The following is a 25690-nucleotide window of genomic DNA, read 5'->3' as shown; positions in this document are numbered from 1 at the left end:
TAGGAGGCGTACGCATCTCCTGTCGACCGATTACACAAGTAAACGGAGTAATCCTTAGTCAAAATCAGTGTGCCAAAAAACGGCCTGACAATCAGTATGAAACTCGTCAGGCAGCGTTTGACCCAAATGATAGGTTGTATCAGCAAATTATAGATGGTCATAACGACCATAGAATTTGCGAAATGCTGACTTTAAACGAGACTGTTGAGACACCTAATGAACACGTTCGAGCTAGCCCCAGACCATCACCATTATCCAGGTAAAGTTCAAGCGGAAATGAATTACACGCTTGCATGATGGTAAGTATAACGTTACCACCACGTCGAGAGATCGAGGGGACATTTGCTCTGTTATGTAGAGAGAAAAAGAAATCGTGACCAAGAACATCGAGAGATCGAAGTTTGAGCCATCGAGAGTCACCTGTATATATATATATATATATATATATATATATATATATACATATACATCATGTGACCCTATCTAAGTGTTTCATCACTTCTTTTTAGCTAAACACGGAAGGATAGATTTTTAACGTACACATGTACTTCAGTTTTCTTCTGATGATATTCATCTATATTGTTGATATAAAAATAGGGGAAGGACATTATCATACAGTGTTTGTGCATTTCTGCTCATCAGAGACGAGGTTAAAAACCATGTACGGGAAATTTGCAATTTTTCAGTTGTTTTATTTTGGTGGTAATTAATGAATGACACGAAGTGATAAGTCAATGTATAGAAAGCGAGATATGGGAAGCGTGACGTATCTGTGCTTTGTTTTAGCTGGGTTGTTATGTATTGTACAAGGTAAGAGGTGATGTGATTCGTGTTTCTTTTATTGACAAATACCTAATATTCGTTGGGTTCGTTTAGTGGAGGTCGTTTACGTATCTTTATATACTCTGATAATCATTTCTCACATTATCACCGACTTTACCCACGTGAGACAGCCATGTGAGATTGTTTTTTCTCACATTATCACCAGTGTGAGATCGACTTTACCCATGTGAGACAGCCATGTGAGATTTTTTTGTCTCACACTGCTGCGACGTCATTTGATTGTGACGTCATATATTTTCTATGATTTACGTTACACGGTGAAGATTTACGTTACACGGTGAAGTAAAATTATTTTGCTTTGTTATCTTTAAATTTTAATGTGTATAGCTTTCTGTTGGACAACCTTGGGTTTTTTAGTTTACACTTAAAGTGTAAACCATTTTCGGGTATGCTCTTTCTGTCTATCTAATTAATTTTTGCATCGAAGTTGAAATGAGGATTTTGATAATTTAGAATTTTCTCAAAGCTCCCAAATTTATGCACTAAACTGTAGGTAAAATGTGAGAAAAATAATCCTTCATTATTTACTCGTGTGGGATAGGGAAATTCCACCTCTGGAACAAGATTCGCTGTCTAGGACTCGGCAAAGCCTCGTCCTAGACTGCGAATCTTGTCCCCTTGGTGGAATTTCCCTATCCCACACTCGTACTAATGAAGGATTCTATTAGTCTCGCACTGCTGCGACATCATTTGATTGTGACGTCATATATTTTCCATGATTTACGTTACATGGTGAAGTAAACTATTTTGTATTGTTTTCTTTAAATTTCAATATAGCTTTCTGGTGGACAACATTTGGTTTTTTTAGTTTACACTTACAATGTGAACCATTTGTTGGCTATCTAAATAGTTTTTGCATTGCATTTCAAATGAGGTGTTTGATAATATTTAACTTTCTTGAAGCTCTTGAATTTATGCACTAAATTAAGGGTAAAATGTAAGAAAAGTAATCCTTCATTATTTACTCGTGTAGGATAGGGAAATTCCACCTCTGGAACTAGATTCGCTGTCTAGGACTCGGCAAAGCCTCGTCCTAGACTGCAAATCTTGTCCCCTCGGTGAAATTAAGGATGCTATTCGTTTCACACTGCTGCTGACGGCATTTACTTGCGAAGTCATATATTTTCTATGATTACGTAAATATTTGGTATTTTCTTTGCATTTCAATTTGATATTTGACAGCTGTGAAGGAGAAACTTCAAACGTCTTTCTGTCCTACTCTTCGTCCGTAAACTTTCCACCTTTTTACGTTTTTATCACGAATCACCAGGCCCATTTCAACCCAACTTTCCAAACCCATGCTTGGGTAAAGTGGGTTCCCTTTTAATCAAATTTAGAGCCATTCTCCGTTCAGAATATCATGTTAGTCTTGTTGGTATCATAGGCGTAACTTGGGTTCCAATATTACCGAGGCAGGTGGTCTGATATCGACATTTTAACAACGTAAAAAGTGGGTTTTTTTTTTTTTTTTACCGAGGCAGCTGCCTCGGTTGCCTCAATGGAAGCTGCGCCACTGGGTATGAGATTGTGTGGATCTCAGTTAAGTTATGTCGTGAATCACTGGGTAGGTGTCAGCCACAATATTGACGGATTTTTTAATGGGAATAAAGATTGAAAAAGAATTCTTTTAAAAATAAGTACAGTGGAACAACAGGACTTGTTGAAAATAATGCGTTTCATGAAGTATGTTGACGTAAAGCGTCAAAGTTCGTACTCTCAATCAAAAATGAAATTCATTTCTTAGTTGATGACCGTTCATTTTGCGTTTGCATCTGTTGATTTAATTTAGTCGTGCATTTTGTTTTTTGATTATTCATTTGTATAAACATATATCGGGCTCCTTTGACAGCACATGTCTTCTTTGTATTGCAGCCCAAACCTTTCAAATTAGAAGAAAGTTTATCAACGGCAATTTGAAACTAAAATGGGCGAACATTTCTACAAATCCTAATGATATAACAGTCACAAAGGATGGTCTTGAGAGTAAATGGACACGAATTTATGATGACAAGTATACTGTGGAGGACGTCTGGCTGTATAAATCTGTAAATATTCGAATACGGGAATACACAGGGTCTTCTGACTATAGCGATTACAATTTGAATTACAGCGGTAAGTTCTACACGTTAGAAATTAATTGTAGTATCAATAGTTATTTTATGGTTATGTAATTACCTTGATTGTTACACTTTACGCTACATAGTTATGTAGTTTGCTTAGTTGATTTTTCTTCAATTCAAAATGCTATTACTTTTATTAGATATACATGTATGTACATTATACAATGATGCGTTTTACTTAGTTAAATACAGTAAAACAAAATATCAATCCTTCAGACTTTAGAATATCTAATAAAAAGATATACCAATCTATTTTGTTTTCATATTTCAACTTATTATGATGTTATACTATGTCATTAGAGTGCTGTCTAATGTGTCTTATACCGATTGTTAGGCCATTCTGTATATACTAATTTTGACTACCGATAACTCCTTTTTGCTAATCAAGATACAGAGCTCACAGTGGTGTGTGACCGGTCAACAGGGAATACTTTTCCTCCTACGCACCTGATACCACCTTTAAGTGTGTTCAGGGATCCGTGTTTGCCATACTCTTAAGCTTGATCAGTTTTTAAACGAGGTAGGCTACTGACAAATGAGTTGATTTTACATAGGTTTCAACGGTCTTGTTTAAAGTAAGCATTTCGCAAATTCTATGGTCGTTATTACGATCTAATTTGATAATACAACCTGTCATTGGGTCAAATACTGTCGTTCAGCCGTTCTCTATACAGTGATTTTGACTATGGAATACTCCATTTACCTCATCAAGACATAAGGCTCACCGCAAGTGTGACCAGTTGATAGAGGATGTTTACTCCTAGACACCTGATCCCAGCTTTAGTGTGTCCAAGGGTCCGTGTTTGCCCAACTATCTATTTTGTATTGCGTATAGGTGATATGAGAATGATCGCTGTTCGTTATTTTCACCTTTTTTGTAGACCTTTTGAGAACATGATTTCAGTTTTAGCTTTCTCAGTATTCCCCCCCCCGAATTTGCTTTGTGCAACATCAACCATTGATTAGTGGTCTAGAACGCAGCTACGTTTATATCATAATCGATGTTTTGCTGGCACTTCAACAACTTTCGCATTAGTGAGAGTTAATGATGATTGACAAGCAACTGTTAAGATTTATGAAATGAAACTTTCCTAATAAATAGATATTAATATATGATAAGCATGCATAATTTCGTAAACTAGTTCATGCTGCTAGACATAACTTCACCCATGAAAAATCTGATAGCTTACACATTGTATAGTCCACTTTACTATTGATCAACATATCATGTATTCTCAATAGAAAATAAAATGTTGTCAATAAGAACAACTATTCTTCTATATAAAAGGTGAAGATAATGAGCAATGATCAACCTCATAACTCCTATAAGCAATACAAATTAGATAGTTGGGAAAACACGGACCTCTGGACACACCAGAGGTGGGATCAGGTGCCTAGGAAAAGCAAGCATCCCGTCGACTCATGTCGCCCCATGGTTTGTTCTCATAAGACTAATTACAGTCTTCCATGTCCAAATTTCCTTGTATTTTCTTTTAGTCTCACGAATTGATTCTCAGGAAGGAGAAACAAAGATTCTAAGATGGATGGCTGTATTCTTTCCACGAAATGGGAAATACACTATATATCATTTTTGTGACGACACGAGCCGAGCAGTAATTTGGTTGCGAGGTGGTAGTGTTATAACAATTGATCCTGTCAAGTACGTTTACCAAACCAGACCCCACAACTCTACCAACATAAAATTGGAGGTGAAAAACATAACATTAATGGATGCCGGATATTACGGAGGTGGCACTTCACAGAATGCTGCCAGAAGAGGACAGGGTGGAATTCTTGTCGTGAGAGGTACGATATTCCGTAGTCTGAGATTTAAATTACAGATGTAAAATTGTGATATAAGGAAAATCGAATGCGTTTTCAAAATATTATGGATGTTCAAATCTAAAAAGTATAATATGCACATAAATTCAATTATGTGCTGAAATACTCCAATCTGTGTAAAAATATAATAGACAGAAATTTAAACCTTACTTGTAGATTTCTAGAAATCTAAAAAAAAAAATCATTAATGAAATACCTGAAAAATTTAATACATCGGATTTATAATTTTATCATGGGAGTGATTAAATATAAAGATGTAATCATGAATATAAACGTAACTGACAAAAAAAAAAAATAAAATAAAATAAAATCAGAAATCAAAACCTGAAAGATATCCAGTGTGTCATTTATTTCTTTTAAATCATAAAAGATGTACAGTTGGATGGATCAAAAGAAACGTTTTGATCCACATGTACATTTCACCAGTAGTTCTCCAATATAAACACATACTTTTTTTTATCATATAGAGTTAACAATAAAGACTATGATATTACCTATAGGATTAGATAGGAATTATAAGACTATGCTATTACCTATAGGATTAAATAGGAATTATAAGATCGATACCGGTTCGTCATCTTCTATTTATTATGCACTCCCGAACTTTTTTCGAGGGAGCATATGGTCGGTGTCCTGTCTGTCCGTTCGTCACTCCAAGCTCATATCTCCTAAATCTTTCATCAGAAATTGATCACAAATATTTCTTTGGATAGGGAATTTTGGGCTGAGACCTGTTTTGAAAATCCGAGGTACATTTAGAAAGGTCAAAGGTCAGATAAAATATCTTATATCAGAAGTGTCCATCTTTCAACATTTTATGAACACGTATTGATCACATATCACTTTTCGTTATCTTCACCTTTCATATCATACAAGTTAAGTAACAAGAAAATAGTTTCAGACAAAGGTCACTCCTGGTTATTTTACAAAGGTCCAGGTCACTCAGAACTTATACCTTATATATTTCAACAATATTTTAACAGATTTTTTTGACCTAGGTTTGTCAAAGTCATTTTGGAAAGGTCAAGGTCATTCAGAACATTTTTATTATCAGGTAAAGCTCCTTATTTCATCAGCTTTTGTAAAGGTATTGGCCATACATGTATATGACAAAAGTTATATACAAATGGCACTGTCTGACATGTTTCATACCAATTGTTAGGCCGTTCTTACAACCTATCATTGGGTCAAATGTTGTCTGACATGTTTCATATCGATTGTTAGACCGTTCTTTACACACTGATTGTGACTACGGATTGCTCCGTTTACCTGATGAAGATATAGGGCTCGCAGTGGGTGTAACCGGTCAACAGGGGGTGCTTACTCCTCCTATGGACTTGAACCCACCTCTGGAATGTCAAGCGGTCCTTAAATGCCCAACTTGTAATTTTGAATTCCTTAAAGGAGTTATGAGATTGATCGCTGTTCGTTATCTTCACCTTTTCCTTTTTAGCTCACCTATTGAAATTGGTTGTCGTTCGTCGTGCGTTAACAATAGAAGATTTTTAACTTCTTGATAACTAACGTTCCAATTATTTTCAAATTTGATATGAAGCATCAATGGGACAAGGGGAACATAAATTGTAGATTTCAGGACATCTGCACTCCTGGGATGTGAAGGGCAGGGATAAAACTTCCAAAAATTGACAAATTTCCAAATATCTTCTTCTCTACAACTGCGCATGTGTAAGAAAAACCTAATGCATAGTGATGCAGAAAAGGAAGGTTTCTACCAAAATTGTAAATTTCATGATCCCCAGGTAGAGGTTCTGACCCCAGGGTGAGACTAAAATTAGTACATGTGTAAAATGTTAATATATAAGAATGTTGAAAACTAAATAGATATTTAGAAATAGCAGGTAATCCTTTACCAAATTTGTAAATTTGATGATCCCAGGGGTAGGGGTTTTGGTATCAAGGGATGGGGGGGGGGGGGGCAAAATGGTCAGTGACAAAATATGTGAACAATAGAATATTTTGGACTTAATGACCACTACCATTCCAATTCTTTTAATTTTTTTTTTATCAAGCATGGTTTGAGCAAAGGGGCATAAATTGTACTGAATTCTTGCACCCCTTGGGTCTTGGGGAGGAGTAAAAATTGACCAATTTCCAAAACTTCATTTCATAAGCCTTGGGACTAATGATAGTTCGTCAGTACAACCTCGCATTAGGTCAAATGCTGTCTGACGTGTTTTATACCGATTGTTAGGCCGTTCTTGGCACACTGATTTTGACTGCGGATAACTCCGTTTACCTGATCAGGATATAGGGCTCACGGCGGATGTGACCGGTCAACAGGGGATGCTTACTCCTCCTAGGCACCTGATCCCACCTCTAGTGTGTCCAGGTGTCCGAGTTTGCCCAAATATCTATTTTGTATTGCTTATAGGAGTTATGAGATTGATCACTGTTCGTTATCTTCTTCTTGCATTTATAACTAATACTCAGGTGACTGATAAGTCCTTTGGGTCTCTTGTTTCAGACAAAGGTCACTCGAGGTCATTTTGTAGAGGTCAAAGTTACTTAACATATACCTCCTTTATGAAAAATACCTTCATTTCAACAGCTATTGATCATTGTTTGAGTCATTCGTCATATGAAGTACGATATAAGTGGTATTTTTAGCAAGACGCAAAAGCGATTTGTCCATATTTAGCGAGAGCTAATTTTAGCGATTTTATAATTCCAAGAAAGATAGTTATTACCTCCTATATGGAATACATATTAGCGATATTCAATTTTAGCGATCTCAGCACTGTCACTAATTATGCCAAAATTAAATCTTTGTTAACAATTCTAATTAAATTATTTAAAACATCCTATTCGGGATTAATATCCCTCGCTACAGGAACATTATACTGTTATTCTTAACATGAAAAAAATGTTGTAAACTATTTTAGTCTTATTCTATTCGTAGGAAAACCAACCAAACCTGAGATTGCAGGAATCCTTGAGGTAAACGAAACCAGTGACGTCATATTAACCTGCTCCAGTTACTCCACCTCACGTCCGAAGTATTACAGAAAAACCGTATCCTTGAAGTATGTTTGGTTCATTAACAACACCGTCATTGCGTCAGAGACCAACAAGACACTTAGATTTCCCAGGATTTCTAAAGACGTTAGATTTAACAAGTATTCATGTCTGTCGAATGAAAGTATTGTGTCTGAAAACAGTGAGGAAATCAAGATAAATGTTTTGTGTAAGTATTGTACCGAAAAGATTGTCAAATTCCATGCATATAAATAAATATTGTTCTATGTTTACTGACCTCTAAATGGCGGTGGGAAAAAGTATGCCAGGACTTTAATAAGCGAGTGTACGCTCTTATTTTAGTTTGTTACTGAGAAAAAAATATGTTAGCGTGACTATTGCAATACTTCACTTGGCTAAGTATGTGACAGTTGAAACAAGAGGCATTTCTCTTTTGTGGAAATTTTAAAAGATCACATGGATGTAATAACTTTGATGAATTTAGATTTGAAATAACATGAAATTTGAAAAACAAATGTGGGGCTGGTAAGATTTGGCGTAATCATTATCAATTATGTTTATTTGGAAGTTTGTACATTGAAGACATAACGAACATTCTATCTATTGTCATAACAGATGGCCCTAGCAGTATTATTATCAGCCCTCAGCTTCCAGTAAATAAGACAGTATCTGTGAAAGACGGTGATTTTGTGGGACCATATAATTGTTCCGCTGACTGTAACCCGGCCTGTACTATTCAGTGGGTGTACAAACTCTCCAGTGGAACGTTCGGAGTAGCAAAATCGGATGGAAGGACATTACTACAACAACGGGTGCTTAAGGACAAGGACTCGTTCCAATGTGTGGCAAAGTCAACGTTTGACAAATTGTATACATCAATCGATCTGTATATAATGTGTAAGATTTTCATTGTTCATTTTTTTCTGAATTATACCACTCCTAATTCCTTTCGTTGGTCAAGTATCACATGCAAAACCAAAAACGTATATATACAATCGGTATGAAAAACATCAGACAGCATTTGACATAATGACACATAGGATCATCATAATGACCATAGAATTTCCGAAATGCTGACTTCATAACGTCAAATTATTGATCAATAACTTGCCTCTATTTTAGTGTTGATCATACACAAAACATGGTCTTGGATTTCGGTTCAGTTGGGAGACAAAAACACAATATGCATATGACAAGGGAATGTTGCTACGAAGATATGGAAAGTCAATTATAATCATTATAATGACCATAATTTCTTCTTTTTTTTTTTTTTTACGAAATACTGATTTTAAATGAGACTGTCGACACCCTTCTAACATTAGCATGTTTGTCGGTAGCCTGTCCCGATTTTCAAAACTCACCATACTCAGAAGAAGCTCTTGCGTATAGGATTAGTATGGGAAGTTGACGATGGAGAAGCTGAAATCATCACCTTTTGTCATAAAGTGGAGTTGTTGGTTTGCCGTTAATATTTATTCTCATTAAGATATCTAACTACAGAGCACATGTGGAAGACTCTGTGGTGTTTTTTTTATTTCGAGTTATTGAGGTATGACTGAAGCATCTTTGAGACAAGTGGGCAATATAACGTGTAAAATTTCAAATTTTACATCTACGATATACTCATTTATAACAGTTATGAAAAGGTGAAGATAACAAACAACAATCGATCTCAATTCCTATGAAGAATACAAAATTAACAGTAGGGCAAATACGGACTCTTTGTATACTGTTTGGTTTTTTCAATACTGATCAATTTGACGTTTTTTTGTTTTTTTTGGGAAATACTGATTGAAATGTTAATCGTGTGTAAACAGGGACTTGGTGCAAGTGAAAGATAAAAATCGTATTAGAGAAAATAAGTCCGAATTTTGCAGAGGGAAGGTACGCATTATTTGGGTACTGCTATAGTAGGTCATTGCGAATGATACCCCAATTTATAATGTGGGTAACGATTTTGGTAAAATATCAACGATGCAAGGGATTTTTATGCCATTCTCTAACAGCAGTCTTTTAAAAAGTAAATCCGCCTATGCCTTACCTCTCTAAATGCTGATTTTTAAAATATATATGTCAATGCTATGATTCACTTACGTTGAATCGATTTAGACATTGTTCTGTGTATGAGTTTTTGAATTGAGACATGCTATTGAACAATATGTTGATGTTACATGGATTTCAACAGTCTTGTTAAAAGTCAACATTTTGCAAATTCTGTGGTCGTCGTAACGGTATAATTACCAATACAACATGCCATTGGTCAAATGCTGTATGACATGGTTCATACCAATTGTTAGGTCGTTCTTTGCACACTGATTTTGATAACTCCATTTACCTGCATAAAATATATGGTTCACGGCTGGTGTGACCGTGAACAGGAGATGCTTACTCCTTCTAGGCACCTGATCCCACCTCTGGTATGTATAAGCGTCCGTGATTCCCTACTCTTAATTTTGTGACCTTTTCATCAAAATGATAAAAAATCAACACTGTTAGCAGAGGAAACAAAAATCGTGTATCCCTCTATTGCTAGCCGTTTTAGAAATGGGTACAAGATTGAATTCTTTGGTTGAATAATTCTCTCATTTTGGGGAACACTTAATTACTTTTATCCTTATCCTTGATGGAACAACTACAGTCGAGGATTGTTTTCAATATCTTCCTGTTCAGTTAAAAATAATGAAACATAGTAAAATATAGTAATACGTTAAGGAAATTAAAAAAAAGTATTCAATCTTTATAGTTCAGTATTTTTTTCAATTATATTGAGATGTTTTGAATAATAATGAAACGTATTTCCACATGCGTTGCAGAAATGAGGCTGCTTTTACAATAAACTGTGGAATATGGAATACTCTTTAGAACAAAGTCTCCTCGTGAGGGGACCTTTTGAATACTTGCATTTGAAATTCGATTTCCGGTATTGATTTTCTTTTCTGACTTAGACTTATCTGAGGCCAGTTTTAATGCAAATGGAAAGATGCAGGAATCCGTGGACATTAGTGAAGGAGAACAGCTGATTCTGTCCTGTGTAGTTGATGGAAGGCCAACTCCGAGGCTCAGCATCAGCAGATATTCACAGATAAAAATCCTGAAAAGCAAGGTCTCCAATGTGATACACGTGTCAATACCGGAAGTCAAATGTTCCAACACAGACATGTACAGGTGTACAGGAAGCTCGGCGGGATTTGTTAGCAAGCAAAAGGAAGTTGCTATTAATGTTCATTGTAAGTTATTTTGAGTTACTTGGGTGGTCAATTTTGCTATTTATTTTAAATTGAGATACTATTTGGAAAAAACTTTCACAGATTGTGATAGGGATCGCTGATAATCAGTGAACGGTTGTCTGTGTGCTTGTGGAAATGCAAAAGTATATCTAACCTATTTATTCATTGTCTATTGCAATCAAACCTATATCAAAATAACACTTTGTTCGATTGCACTAAAACTTTGTTCACGGTACAGCAATGATCTAATGGAAAATCAGCTGATTTTAGAAATCTTCTCAAAACAACTCAACATAATTGCACGTTATTCCTTCAAGATTGTGAATTTCAGAATTTTTAAAATGGTTTCTCATCGTTGCTGCCAAGTACTTGATTGAGAAACTATGCTGATGTCAACTATATCTTTTGTGAATTTCCTTAATATTTTCTTTCCTCAAAGGTAAGACAAGGATTGATGCTAAATCATGGTTTAAAGCTAACTACGGAATCAAAAGTGGAATTGGCGTGAAAGTGGTTGTTAATGCACCAATCATTTCCTACCCCAAACCATCTGCAAATATGATTTCCTGGTCAGGACCAACATCAACTAATATACAAAATGAAATCAAAGAAAGAGATGTCATTTATAAGCACTGGATCACCAGTACCATTCCTGTCGACAATGAGAGATATTTTGGAAACTACACCATGGCATATAACGGAGAAGTCATCTTCACCATTACAATTAATCTTGAAGGTTTCATAAGCAGTTTTGTTAATGATGATAATACTTTCTCTTGAGAATTTCGACTCATAGATAAATATCAACCGTTGTAGATAATGTATCACGCATACAAATCTATACATGACATCCGAGGCTGTGTCAGTGGTGATTCATTATCGTGCAAACGCCTGACACGAGAAGGAACCTAGGAATTTAAGGTCTTATACAAAATACCCCATCATCGGACAAAAGAAAAGCCATTTCCTATTAGGTTTCACACAACCTATAAGTAAGCGTACACTCTAACCACCGAGTCGCCCGATAATGAAATTGAAGAGTGTTATATTAAACTTATACTAATTTTATTACAAGTTTTATTGTGGTATCAATGTTTGTATCGTCATAATAAAACGGTTAATATATACCATTGAGGGATTACAGTTCCCATTGAGCAAGCCTATTTCTCTCAGCTTTGCCGCAGGAAATAGGCTTGCTCTTGGGGAATTTGAATCTTGCTGACTTCCTCAATAATATGTTTTCAGTGTATGCTGCTGAAACCCATGCAGCATAAAATTATTTGTCAGTACCCTGCCTCTATGTGATAATTGATCATACGCATAGCATGCTCTTATGTATCCAATCAATTGTGAAATTCGTATTAAAATAATTCCTCATTACCCCTTGCTAGTCGTAAGGGACGACTAATTGGGAGTGGCCCTTCGGATTAATGAGTCCGCAAAAACCGAGGGCCCGTGTCACAGCAGGTGTGGCACGATGCATATCCCTCCCTCCTTCCGGGCTGTAAGCCCTGAGCATGGGCCTAAATTTTACACCCTTAAATGGTAATGGCGACGTCTCCATGAGCAAATATGTGTGTCCCTTTAACGCACTTTTACCAAGAACAATCGCAAAGTGTCAATTCATCAGAAATGCCGATAGTCAATGATTTTGTTGATTTGATGAGTGAACTTTGAATTAGTTTCCAATTGATTCGTGATAAATTTGTTATATACAGGTTACTGTAATAACTGCAGAAAATATCTATGGTTTTAGATAAAATGACCCATCTAATCACTTTCAATACTTACAGGTAAACCTAAACGACCGTTAAACTTCACTGGCTATTCCTACACCAGTGGGTACATCAACCTGACCTGGATATCAAACTTCAATGGAGGACCAGAACAATTCTTCATTTTATCACTGAATGATGGAGCTGTATGGGTAGAGGTTGCCAATATAACAGATTCCGGGGAAGGTGACGTGGGATATTATGACCCAGGACTTTTAAACCCAGGTCCAGAACACTGGTACCGGTTGGAGAGTTGCAATAGAATCGGCTGTTCCGTTCGTGCTGTAGAAGTAAAGGTCGCAGTATTAGGCAAGATTTCCATTACATTGATTCATTTCTGTTTTAGAGTACAGTACAGTATAAATAAGTTAATACGTTATATAGTACTTGTATCAGTATTCTAGACATTTCCACCGTCTTCCATCTTTCATGTATCCTTTCCTTTCGTAGCGTACACATATCCTATCGTATCTTGTTTTGCGTTTGTCAGGTCTATCGTATATCTTGTTTTGCAAACCGCCGCTTTGGTCTAGAGGTAGAGCGTTCGCCCCGCATGCGGAAGGTTGGGGTTCGAATCCCGGCTGCGACAAACCTAAGTCGTAAAAAAGGTAGTGATAGTTCCATCGCCAAAATCTCGTAATTTAATGAATCGAGTAAAGGCAGTACGTTTGAAGGAGAACATGAAGTCGAGGATTACAGCTACTTGACCGTCGAGAGATTCATTGATTGATTGATTAATGTTTTCCGCCACACTCCACAATTTTTCAGTTATTTGGTGGCGCCCAGTTTTTATTGGTGGAAGAGAGAACCCAGATACAATGTAGCTGGGAAGAGACCACCGACCTTCCGAAAGTAAACTGGGAAACTCTCTCACCTACCAGAGCGAGCGGGATTCAAACCCGCGCCGACAGAGGTGAGAGGCCGTGTGATTTTGAGCGCGATGCTCTAACCACTCGACCAAGGAGCCCCCCCCTCCCCCCGTCGAGAGAGGATGAGAATATATTACAATGTCATTCTAAGTAGTTAGGAAAGTTAGGCAATGGTTTGTCGAGCAAACCAAGGACAATGCATCTAACAGCCATGGAGTTGAAATTCTTCATCTGAAGTCCATGAACAATTGTTTTTCTAGAAACAATGATTTGTAATGAGCTCTAATAGAAATAGAGAAGATTACGATTCCAAAAGAAAGAATAAGTAAATTACAATGTTTAATGGGGAAGGCCACCAATTTTTGTTTACATGATATATTGTATGATTAATTATATGATGAAAAATTGTCATACTATTATGTTGAACTACCGCCTATATAAGCTTCAGTACTAATTTGCAAAAGTTAACAATTGAAATTCTCGCTATCTGTAGAGGATGCTATGATGGGGAACTCTTTTGTATTGAATACCACAAAAATCAATAATTTTGACGTCACACCGTCTGTTCCGGTTTTGATGATATTTCTAACATAATCAAAGATGTACACATGGTTGACTTTAGAAATAAATAGGTTGATGCCTTCAAGTCAAGCTGTTAATTCCAATAATGCAAAGGGTAGATGTGAGGTTTTTTCTTGAAATTTTCGACCCAACCAAGTCAACTGAAAAGAAAAGACTATGTGAAATGTGGTTCCATCATTTGCGTAATGACAAGTTTAGGTTTGAGACATTTGTATGAAGAAACGTGTACCGTCTGCTTGGTCTTCGACTCTACTGAACGGTTTCTTTTCTCAATTCTTCTTGGAAAAGAACGGGCTCAAATCTATACGGCTTCCAACTTAAGTGTTCATGACTTGTCTTGTTTACAGTGCTGCTGATGATATTAAACTTCAATGACCACTCTCTTCGCAGATATGATAGATTAATAATGATTTAATCGTTAAGCAAGGATTTTTGTTGTTAAAGACTGTCATTTATGATATCAGTAGGTAATACTTTATTCATAAGAGCAATAATGTGGTTAGGGTTGCCTTTCTCTTTTATAAAAGATATGTCTTTTTCGATTGTTCATATTTGTAGTCTGCTTGTATACCAAATACTGAACTTGTGCGTGTCCTTCTCGTGCAAACATTCTCAGTGCGTGTCCTTCTCGTGCAAACATTCTCAGTGGCATTGAATTTTACATATTAAGAAGAACCAGTTGTATAAAGTTGCAAGGGCGATGCAACTCCAAAAAAATTAAATGACATTTCCTGCTGAATTGAGTGGCGACTCTTTGCTGTGATCGTTGTTACTTATACATGAACGATGTGTCGGTAGTCCTGCATGTCGACACGATAATTATTTTTACACCAGTGAAATGCCAACATTGATGATTATCTTCATTCTTTATCTACGAGTCGCTATTATGAAAAGGTAAATATAATGAACATTGATCAATCGCATAACTCGTATAAGGAATACAAAATTAAGAGTTGGGCAAACACGGACCCCCGGATATACCATAGGAGGGATCATATGCCTAGGAGGAGTACGCATCCCATGTCGACCGGTCACACCCGTTGTGAATCCTGTAATTTGATCAGGTAACGGAGTAATCCGTAGTCAAAATCAGTTTGTAAAGAATGGTTTATCAATTGGTGTCAAATATGTCAGACAGTATTTGATCCAATGACAGGTTGTAATGGTAAACAAGATCGTTATAACGACCATAGAATTTGCAAAATGCTGACTTTAAAGTAATTCCACCCTCCTGTGATGTCATCAGATTTTGCAAAATCAATGATTGTTTAGATTTATGAATGATAGAAACATAAATTTTGTTGGAGTCTTTTCCTATGGTTATTTAAAAAATCTTGTTAAAAATAAAATATTTCAAAAGTCTAAGTTATAGATGAATAATCAATGATACGTTTCAAAATATTGAATCCAAGGGCAATAACTCTGTTTCTATTGATTTCTTTATCAAGTCTATTATGTGATAGATTTCCTTTATTTTTAGAGACATTTTGTATTTTTTTGTGAATTTATTATGTTTCATGAAATTGTTATGAATGCTATTATATCATCATAATCAGTTTGTATGAAATTTTGATAATGCTGTTTAAGGAAAATTGCAATTTTCTGACGGTGATATATGATTCTGTGTATGTACGTCTCACAAAAAGTTTGATGACCTATGTATTTTATTTGATAATTTGTTAGTTTGAACTTTGATGAATGGAAATAAATACACTTTTAAAACTTGTATCAGATAAAACTGCGAATATGGATTTACCTTAAACGAGACTATTGAAAGCCCTATAACATGAACTTGTTTGTCAGTAGCCTGTCTCGAATGTAAAGTAACAGCTATTTATTTTTATCAAGATAACTATTTGAATAGATATATTTAAACGCGGAAATATCGGAAGTTCAATATTCCGATAAAAACATGTACAGCTGTACAGTAGCTCAGTGAGATATTTTTAGCACGCATGAGGAAGTTACTTTTGGTGTTGTAAGTTATTTTGAGTAACTTCGATGCTCATTTTTGCTATCTATTTTCTATTGAAATAATGTTTAGTAAAGCTTCCACTCCAGGTGAACTGGTAGGGTAGTAATATCAACTTGTTTGTCAGTAGCCTGCCTATAATGTGAAGTTATTGATATATCAAGACATCTATTTGAATAAATATATCTAAACTACTTATGAATGTCAAATTTCATTCATAGGGTAGGAATATCTAGCATATCAAGATATATTGTCGTGGAGCGGATTTTGTAAAGCGATCATTACATCTAGTTGAATGAGCGATGAACATATTATGGTTTGATGCAAAATAGACACACCCTTCTTCGTCACAAACAAAATATTGATTTTTCACATGAAAAGTGTAATTGTTTCATTCATAATTACTTAAATTGCCAGATGAGATACATTAAAGTAAAAGAGCTATTGAGGGACAATATTTTTACATTTCATTAATGTTATATAATGTTATTACCTGTATATGGTGTTTATGTCTCTGATTCGTTACGCAGGAACATGTTTTGCGTATGATCAATTTATAAATTTAGGTAGGCTATTGACAAACAAGTTGATGTTACAAAGGTTTAACAATCTCATTTAAAGTAAGCATTTCGCAAATTCTATGGTCTCTATAACGATCTAATTTACCAATACAACCTATCATTGTGTCAAATACTGTTTAACATGTTTCATACGGATTGTTAGGCCGTTCTTTACACACTGATTGTGACTATGGGATATTACATTCACCAGATATAGATATAGGGCTCGCGGCGGGTCTGACCGGTCAACAGGGAGTGCTTACTCGTAAAAAAAAACATCCTGTTCCCACTTCTGGTATGTGAAGGGGTCAGTATTTGTCTTCTTAATTTTTATCATTGTTTATCGTGTTTTGCGTTGATCAAATCTATCGTGAAGACCGTTGATCGTGTTTTGCGTTAATCAGCTTTATCGTTCATCATACCGAACGTTTATCGTGTTCTATCATTTATCGTTTCAAGAATAATGTTGCAGATACCGTATGAATAAGATACTGTTGAAATGAAATTAAGATGATTTTTGGAAAATTGCAACATGAACGATAATTTCATCTGACCCTACAGCTGAATCCATCTGCATCAACAAGCATTGACGTCATATTTAGACAATTGAAAGGTGTCTTCTTTATTTGCGTGAGAAAATAATTTTGCAAAGTTTACGAGATAATCGTTGTAGAGAATATTCTTGACACGACCCAGTCCTTTCATAGCTCTGGTAATGTGATTATATCCATCGCAATAAATTATCGCCGCGAACCAGTTATTACTGGTTAAACACGAAATAAAGTGATGGTGAAAAAATAAAACTAACAGTATCTTGATAATAAATGAATAAGGTATAACTGTAAACTTTCTTTTTGCATTAAGCGATTCAAGATTACGTAAAATCATAGCATTGAATATGATAATTGTGAAGAAAACGATCGGTGATTGTTCTTATGATTTCTATAAAAACGCAAATTCAAAATTAGGACAAACATGCACCCCTGTATGTTAGGTTGGTTGTATATTGTTTAACGTCTCTCTTGAGAATCTTTCACTCATATGGAGACGTCACCATTACCGATGAAGGGCTGTAAAATTTAGGCCTGTGCTCCCGGTGCGTATGACCATTGCGCAGGGAGAGGTCTTTATTGTGTCACACCTGCTCGGACACAGGACCTCGGTTTTTGCGGTCTCATTCGAAGGACCGCCCCATTTAGTAACCTCTTACGACAAGCAAGGGGTACTGAGGACCTATTCTAACCTGGATCCCCACGGGACCGTATGTTGGGTAATAATCTAAACATATTGTAATGTTTGGAAGATTAAGGGATGATTGATACTTGTATGTTTTCTTTAGATATTTCAGACTCAAAAGTTCGATATTATTGATGATAAATAAATGTACTGTGAAATGTCCTCTCATGATGATTCATCCTTTTGTCAAAATCTGTCATGGTCTTTGCATTGATCGATAAGGACGTTCCAGACAGGTTGTCATGCGAAATATTTTTTATCTCCCAAAATCTTGCATCGTTGACTAAATGATGTATTCAAATGAAAATGACTAATCCGTAGCAAACATGTAACATAACAAAACAGTAATCCCTGATATTCACGGCTAAGAGGTATATCATTTACCAACTTTTCGTGTTTTTGTCTATGTGTTGTATTTTGTGCTTTGTTAATTTTCTATTGTTCATATTTGCATTACAGATGGAATTGGGGCATTCTATCTCTCCAACTATGGCTTTTAAACATGTTTTAACATTTAAATTTTTGAATTTATTTCAGATTGTAAAAGTGGGTACTACCTGGATGTTAAGAACCCGGAGCTACATTATCGAAATAACTCTGACTGTCTGCCTTGTGGAAACTGTAGAGATAACGTACCCTGTAACAAGACAACCGGCCATTGTTCTGAAGGGTGCGAGACCACTTACAAACCGCCCTACTGCACAGGTATATAGCGGTAATATTTCAACAGGTATATAGCGGTAATATTTCATCATTTCAACCGCCCTACTGCACAGGTATATAGCGGTAATATTTCAACATTACAAACCGCCCTACTGCACAGGTATATAGCGGTAATATTTCAACAGGTATATAGCGGTGATATTTCAACAGCCCTACTGCACAGGTATATAGCGGTGATATTTCAACAGCCCTACTGCACAGGTATATAGCGGTAATATTTCAACAGCCCTACTGCACAGGTATATAGCGGTGATATTTCAACAGCCCTACTGCACAGGTATATAGCGGTAATATTTCAACAGGTATATACCGGTAATATTTCAACAGCCCTACTGCACAGGTATATAGCGGTGATATTTCAACAGCCCTACTGCACAGGTATATAGCGGTAATATTTCAACAGGTATATAGCGGTAATATTTCAACAGCCCTACTGCACAGGTATATAGCGGTGATATTTCAACAGCCCTACTGCACAGGTATATAGCGGTAATATTTCATCATTTCAACCGCCCTACTGCACAGGTATATAGCGGTAATATTTCAACAGCCCTACTGCACAGGTATATAGCGGTAATATTTCAACAGGTATATACCGGTGATATTTCAACAGCCCTATTGCACAGGTATATAGCGGTAATATTTCAACAGGTATATACCGGTAATATTTCAACAGCCCTACTGCACAGGTATATAGCGGTGATATTTCAACAGCCCTACTGCACAGGTATATAGCGGTAATATTTCAACATTACAAACCGCCCTACTGCACAAGTATATAGCGGTAATATTTCAACAGGTATATACCGGTAATATTTCAACAGCCCTACTGCACAGGTATATAGCGGTAATATTTCAACAGCCCTACTGCACAGGTATATAGCGGTAATATTTCAACAGCCCTACTGCACAGGTATATAGCGGTGATATTTCAACAGCCCTACTGCACAGGTATATAACGGTAATATTTCATCATTTCAACCGCCCTACTGCACAGGTATATAGCGGTAATATTTCAACAGGTATATACCGGTAATATTTCAACATTACAAACCGCCCTACTGCACAGGTATATAGTGGTGATATTTCAACAGCCCTACTGCACAGGTATATAGCGGTGATATTTCAACAGCCCTACTGCACAGGTATATAGCGGTGATATTTCAACAGCCCTACTGCACAGGTATATAGCGGTGATATTTCAACAGCCCTACTGCACAGGTATATAGCGGTGATATTTCAACAGCCCTACTGCACAGATATATAGCGGTGATATTTCAACAGCCCTACTGCACAGGTATATAGCGGTGATATTTCAACAGTTCATATATCGCTACGTACATGTAGCTGTTTGTGAGTCTTTCGCGTATCATCACAGTGAAGTTTGCGGCCAAACGTACCAAAAAGTTTCATTGGGTGAAAGAAAAATGTCTTCAAATACAGGGCAATTCTTATTTACTATCACAAATCAGTTTAACTAGTTCTTCATTGATACATGTAGATGCTTTAATATTTTGATTTACTGTAATATAAGTCTTGATACGTTGATTAACTATAGGATACACTTTGATATTTTAATAAACTATAATAAAATCCTTAATACTTTGATTTCCAAAAGTAATTGAAATTTCTTTTATCTTGATACATTGTCATAAAAGTTTTATTTTAGATTCATTATGAACAAAGTTTACTTACGTGTATAATACATTCCCAAAATGACATACATGTATAAAGCATTCATTTTTGAAGGTATAGTAGGTCTTGAAAGACTGAAATTTCTGGGAATTCCGAAATCAATGCGCTATACTTTTCTCAACTTCGTGTATATTGAATTATTATCGGTAGGTATAACGTTTTACAATCTTGGCAAAACGTTATGTATGATCGTAACTTCGTATTTCTACCAGAGTGTCTTTGCATCACTGTGAATATGGGAGGGGTATGTATATTTATCACAGAATGAAAATGTGTCATTCAGTCGACTGAAAGTTTACGGAAAGGCCTGAAAATGTAACAGAATGGCAGGGTCACATTTCTATAACCGTTCAGTCAATTTTCAGTTTATTGAATGACAGTTTGATCCTGTGTATCATGTCAACAGTTGATAAGTACATGAAAGACAACATTAAAATCATCCCCATTTTGACCTCTATATAGATATTGATTCAAATGAGTTTTGTTATTTTCAGAATTGATTACATCTGACCATTCGAGCACTAGTAAGTATTACAGCTCATTTTGTTTACAACCATTTCCTAAGCATTGTAAAAGAAAACAAACGACACTTCTTCAACATGATAGGATACAAAATATTGAAGTTATCATTCAGAAAACATTTATTTAGCAGTATCCCATTATCACCTGCATATGGCGTTTATATCTCTCAACTGATTCGTTACACAAGAGTTTGCTCTGCTTATGGTCGGGTTTTGAATCTAAGCAGGTACTGACCGGTCGACAGGGGATGCTTACTCCTTCTTGGCACCTGATCCCATTTAACCTGATCCCGCTTCTGGTAAATCCAGGGGTTCGTGTTTGCCCAACTCTCTATTTTGTATTGTTTATAGGAGTTATGAGATTAATCACTTCGTTATCTTCACTCGTCATTTAGAAAAAGCAATTTTTATTCGTTCTAGCAGCAGGCTGTAGTTTCTAAATAAGAAATTATGAAGAGAAGCAAATTTTCGAAGATCATTATTTGTTTTGTCTAGTCTTCTAGACTAAATTTCATCTTATCAAATGTTTTCAAACCATAAAGTAAAGCTATATTGAGTTTTAAGCTGAAATTACCTTTTCTAATAACTTTGTGTCAGTTGTATGACCGTAGTCTATATATCTTAAACATTCTTGACTTAAACTACACGACCAATTTCAACCAGACTTGCTGTAAAGCACTCTGGTTAAAGGGAATTCATAACTATTTAAATGAAGGGTCTCACCCATTTAAAAAAGAAGACAATTAAGAATAATGAAAATATGGTGGTGTCTTAAATTTTTTTTGGACAAGAAAGGACACAGTTTACGTGAAAGCTTTAGTAAGGAGGCTATACTAGAATTCAAATCATGGTTTCCGGGGAGAGGATACACGGGAAATGTACTGAGTGTTATTTTTGCTGATAATTACTTTTATCGTGCTGTTGGTGCTAATAAGTTCTGATCCGATATTTTTACCGTTAGTACTGATCATATCTATTGGTGCTGAGAATTGCTGCTATATACTCTGATTTTGATATTAACTGAGAATTGCTGCTATATACTCTGATTTTGATAATAACTGAGAATTGCTGCTATTTACTCTGATTTTGATATTAACTGATACTTGCTGCTATTTACTCTGCTTTTGATATTAACTGATAATTGTTAATTTTGATATTAACTGACAATTCCTGCTATTTACTCTGCTTTTGATATTAACTGATAATTTCTGCTATATACTCTGATTTTGATATTAACTGATAATTCCTGCTATTTACTCTGATTTTGATATTAACTGATAATTGCTAATTTTGATATTAACTGACAATTCCTGCTATTTACTCTGCTTTTGATATTAACTGATAATTTCTGCTATATACTCTGATTTTGATATTAACTGATAATTCCTGCTATTTACTCTGATTTTGATATTAACTGATAATTGCTAATTTTGATATTAACTGACAATTCCTGCTATTTACTCTGATTTTGATATTAACTGAAAATTGCTGCTATTTACTCTGATTTTGATATTAACTGACAATTCCTGCTATTTACTCTGATTTTGATATTAACTGATAATTGCTGCTATTTACTCTGATTTTGATATTAACTGATAATTGCTGCTATTTACTCTGATTTGTACTATGGGTTTTGATATTTACTGATAAGTGCTGATGAATTTCAAATTTTGAGATTATGAACGACCGTTCATTTTTTCTTAGGTCAACTAGTCGGCCTGACGAATTACGATTACATCCGTACAATCATAAAGTACTTCCTCTTTGCATTATTATTTATTTGTGAATTTCGGAGCTTGCGAAGGGTTTCATCTAGTATAAATATAAATTGCAGACACTAGCTGGTATCCTGTTGATATATTTTAGTTGTAGATTAATTGTTTAATCTGTGCACCAAAATAGTCTCCACGCACTACTTTATTTCCTTGTGTAAACGACATTACCCTTTATCATGGGTTCCAGATTTCCGCAGTACTTGATTGGGTTGAAGAATCTGATTTATCATTAGGCTCATGGTTTATCACGAAAATCATTAGATTTATTTATTCCGTCTGGATGGAATGATTTTATGCGTTGCATCCAGAATTTTTTCGTGTCTTTTCTCCCTACATCTTGAAATGTTGGGTTAAGATCAGTAACAACTTACATGTCTTGTCAGACGGGATTTTATTTCTAAGTCTAATATTTGTAGATATTATTGTAGGCCCTATTGTTTACTTATGGTGAATTATATGCAATTGTTGGTTTTACAGGAGAGTTGACCCAATATTTTTTAACTTTTACCTGTAGTTAATCTTTGAAGTGTTTCTGAATGCCGGCTAAATTTGTAAACTTTAAAAGCCCTCACTATGTGGAGTGTTGTCCAATACTGAGCTTATCACAAAATCCTCATTATTCCTGTGTCGTCTGCAGAACAGTTTTGTTTTCGTGGGAGAAGCACTGCAAAAGTGTAGAATTTGAATGAACTAACTTAATGTACATTATCTTTATAAAGTTCCAACCACAACGATCGTAATCGGCATCCTTTCTACACTGCTCGTTGTTGCTACTGGGGTTGTTTTGCAACAAAGAATGAGGAAGCAACAACAAAATCAACTACCACAACCCAACAACGACCACAACCCCATAACATCCGTAAATCGGCAGAGACTGCAAACCGAAGACGGTTATCAGCTTCCATTCCATGAATACATCAATGCGGCTAGCGATGAGCATGCTTACGACAAGATCGATCCCCCAAATGAAGGCCCTTATCACGAAATCCAGGATTTTACCAACACACATCCTGTTCTTTGCAACTGAGTGTGGTGAAAATGCGAGGGTTGCCTTATTTAAACATTTCTGATAAAACCTAATAATGTTATACTTAACTTTAAAAAGGACATTTTTAATGATCGAGTGCCATTAAATACCAGTGGAGGTACGAGTCAGACTATTTAAAACCATATTGAATTAAATTTAACTATATCATTTTAGTCCCCTACCGGTTTGTACAACCGAAGGAGACTATGACTTTCTTCTCGATCTGTTCATCTGTCTGACTGTCAATCTGTCCCATTAGATATCCAGACTTTTCCGTTATGCTTGCATGGATTCATTTGAGACTTGTCTTGTAGTTTCAGAGTGGCAAACTACTCGGCTCAGTTAAGGCTATACGAGAAAAATCACAGTGCTGTTATAAATGAACCTGTGTGCACTTCGCACCATATGACGTCACAATGAAAAAGTACGTCACAGCGGACATGTTCTGATAATTGTATCACGGGGAAAGTGTCATACTATTTTGTCGTTTTTAATACTGTTATCAAGTGATAAGGTATACGTGAAAACATATCTTGTCAAATGATTATATATATTATTCCTTTATGATATCAAATCATTCTCCCTTTTTAATATATAGTATGCACGAAGGTGATATTCATATTATATTGTGACCTTGAAATCGCCCCTAATCTGAATGACTGATGCGTTTAAAAATTCCCTCATGTACATAAATAATCTCATACTACAGAAACAGTGGCAAAGTTCAGGTTCATCTGCTATAAAAAGCAATATGAATTATTCTTATATATAATCTATATGCGTTTGAAAAGTGCGGGGAGCAATTTCTGTCTTCTATATTAATGGTATGATATATATATATATATATTTCTATATATATATATATATATATATATATATATATATATATATATATATATATATATGAATGTGGACAAGCCCGGTAATTCGTTGATGACTGTTGATATGTTAAATTATAGCACTTTTCATGTTAAGGATTTTTATTTTTTTCTGAGTATATCAATAAAAATTCAGCTGGTTACACGCATGAACCTGAACTTTTGGTCACAAGTAGGACCTCTTGCTGTTTTCCAAAAATAAAGTGTTACGTGATATTCATTATATGATGTCAAGGGAAATTAAAATGAGGGACATTTACAGTAACTCAGTCACTATATGGGTAGTATCGTTTCGGTGTTTAACCATAACAAGTGTAATGATACCTGTGAATTTGAGGTGCAATTTCACCCCATGATTATTGTGCATTTCACCATGGAAGCCCCGAACCTAGTTGCGTACATATAAAGTTCGAATTTCGCAACTTTTGATGGAAGAGTTTTAAAGAAATTGGAGTTTTATATTTTACGGGTTTTTTCATCGGTATCGGGATTGTGTTCGGATGGAAGTGCGGTAAAAGTAACGTATGAATAGAGGGGATCACTGCTTTTATCAAGGATAACTTCATTAATTTAACATTTCAAGCTCATTAGTCACAAAAGGAACACATCAACAAAAATGTATATCAAATCTGCTAATCACGCAAGTATTTTTGTGTAGTCCGTGAGCGAAGTCTGATGCATCGGCAGTTCTCAATTTACCACAATTCTACAATCGCGGGTATTCGTAATCGGTCTTCAAACAGTTGATGCAGTGTAGTAAGTAGTATTTAGAAGTCATTGAGAAACATTTAACATACAGATAAATGTTTAAATCGAGGCAAGCTATTGACAAACAAGTTTATGGTACAGGGGTTTCAACAGTCTCAATCAAAGTCAGCATTTCGCAAATTCTGTGGTCTTTATAATTATCCGGTTTGCCAATATCACCTATCATTGGTTAGAATGCTGTCTGACGTGTTTCATACCGATTGTTAGACCTTGGCACACTGATTTTGACTGCGGATAACTCCGTTTACCTGATCAGGATATAGGGATCACGGCGGATGTG

At 35.6% G+C, this 25690-nt stretch overlaps 1 protein-coding gene across 1 annotated transcript; it reads left to right on the top strand.

The window, feature by feature from the left end:
• Positions 1–625: 625 nt before the first annotated feature.
• On the top strand, positions 626–24510 carry LOC125663257 (uncharacterized). Its single transcript, XM_048895555.2, has 11 exons — positions 626–810; positions 2716–2955; positions 4461–4769; positions 7726–8010; positions 8418–8699; positions 10748–11029; positions 11469–11765; positions 12823–13113; positions 18561–18728; positions 20936–20965; positions 23457–24510. The coding sequence occupies exons 1-11, from the start codon at positions 714–716 to the stop codon at positions 23762–23764; spliced, it is 2589 nt and encodes an 862-aa protein (XP_048751512.2). The 5' UTR covers positions 626–713; the 3' UTR covers positions 23765–24510.
• The last annotated feature ends 1180 nt before the right edge of the window (positions 24511–25690 follow it).

Source organism: Ostrea edulis, chromosome 8 (assembly GCF_947568905.1).
Source record: "Ostrea edulis chromosome 8, xbOstEdul1.1, whole genome shotgun sequence".
In the NCBI taxonomy this organism is placed as follows: Eukaryota; Metazoa; Mollusca; class Bivalvia; order Ostreida; family Ostreidae; genus Ostrea; species Ostrea edulis.
Note: the sequence above shows the minus strand (reverse complement) of the source record. Positions and strands in the feature narration are given on the sequence as shown.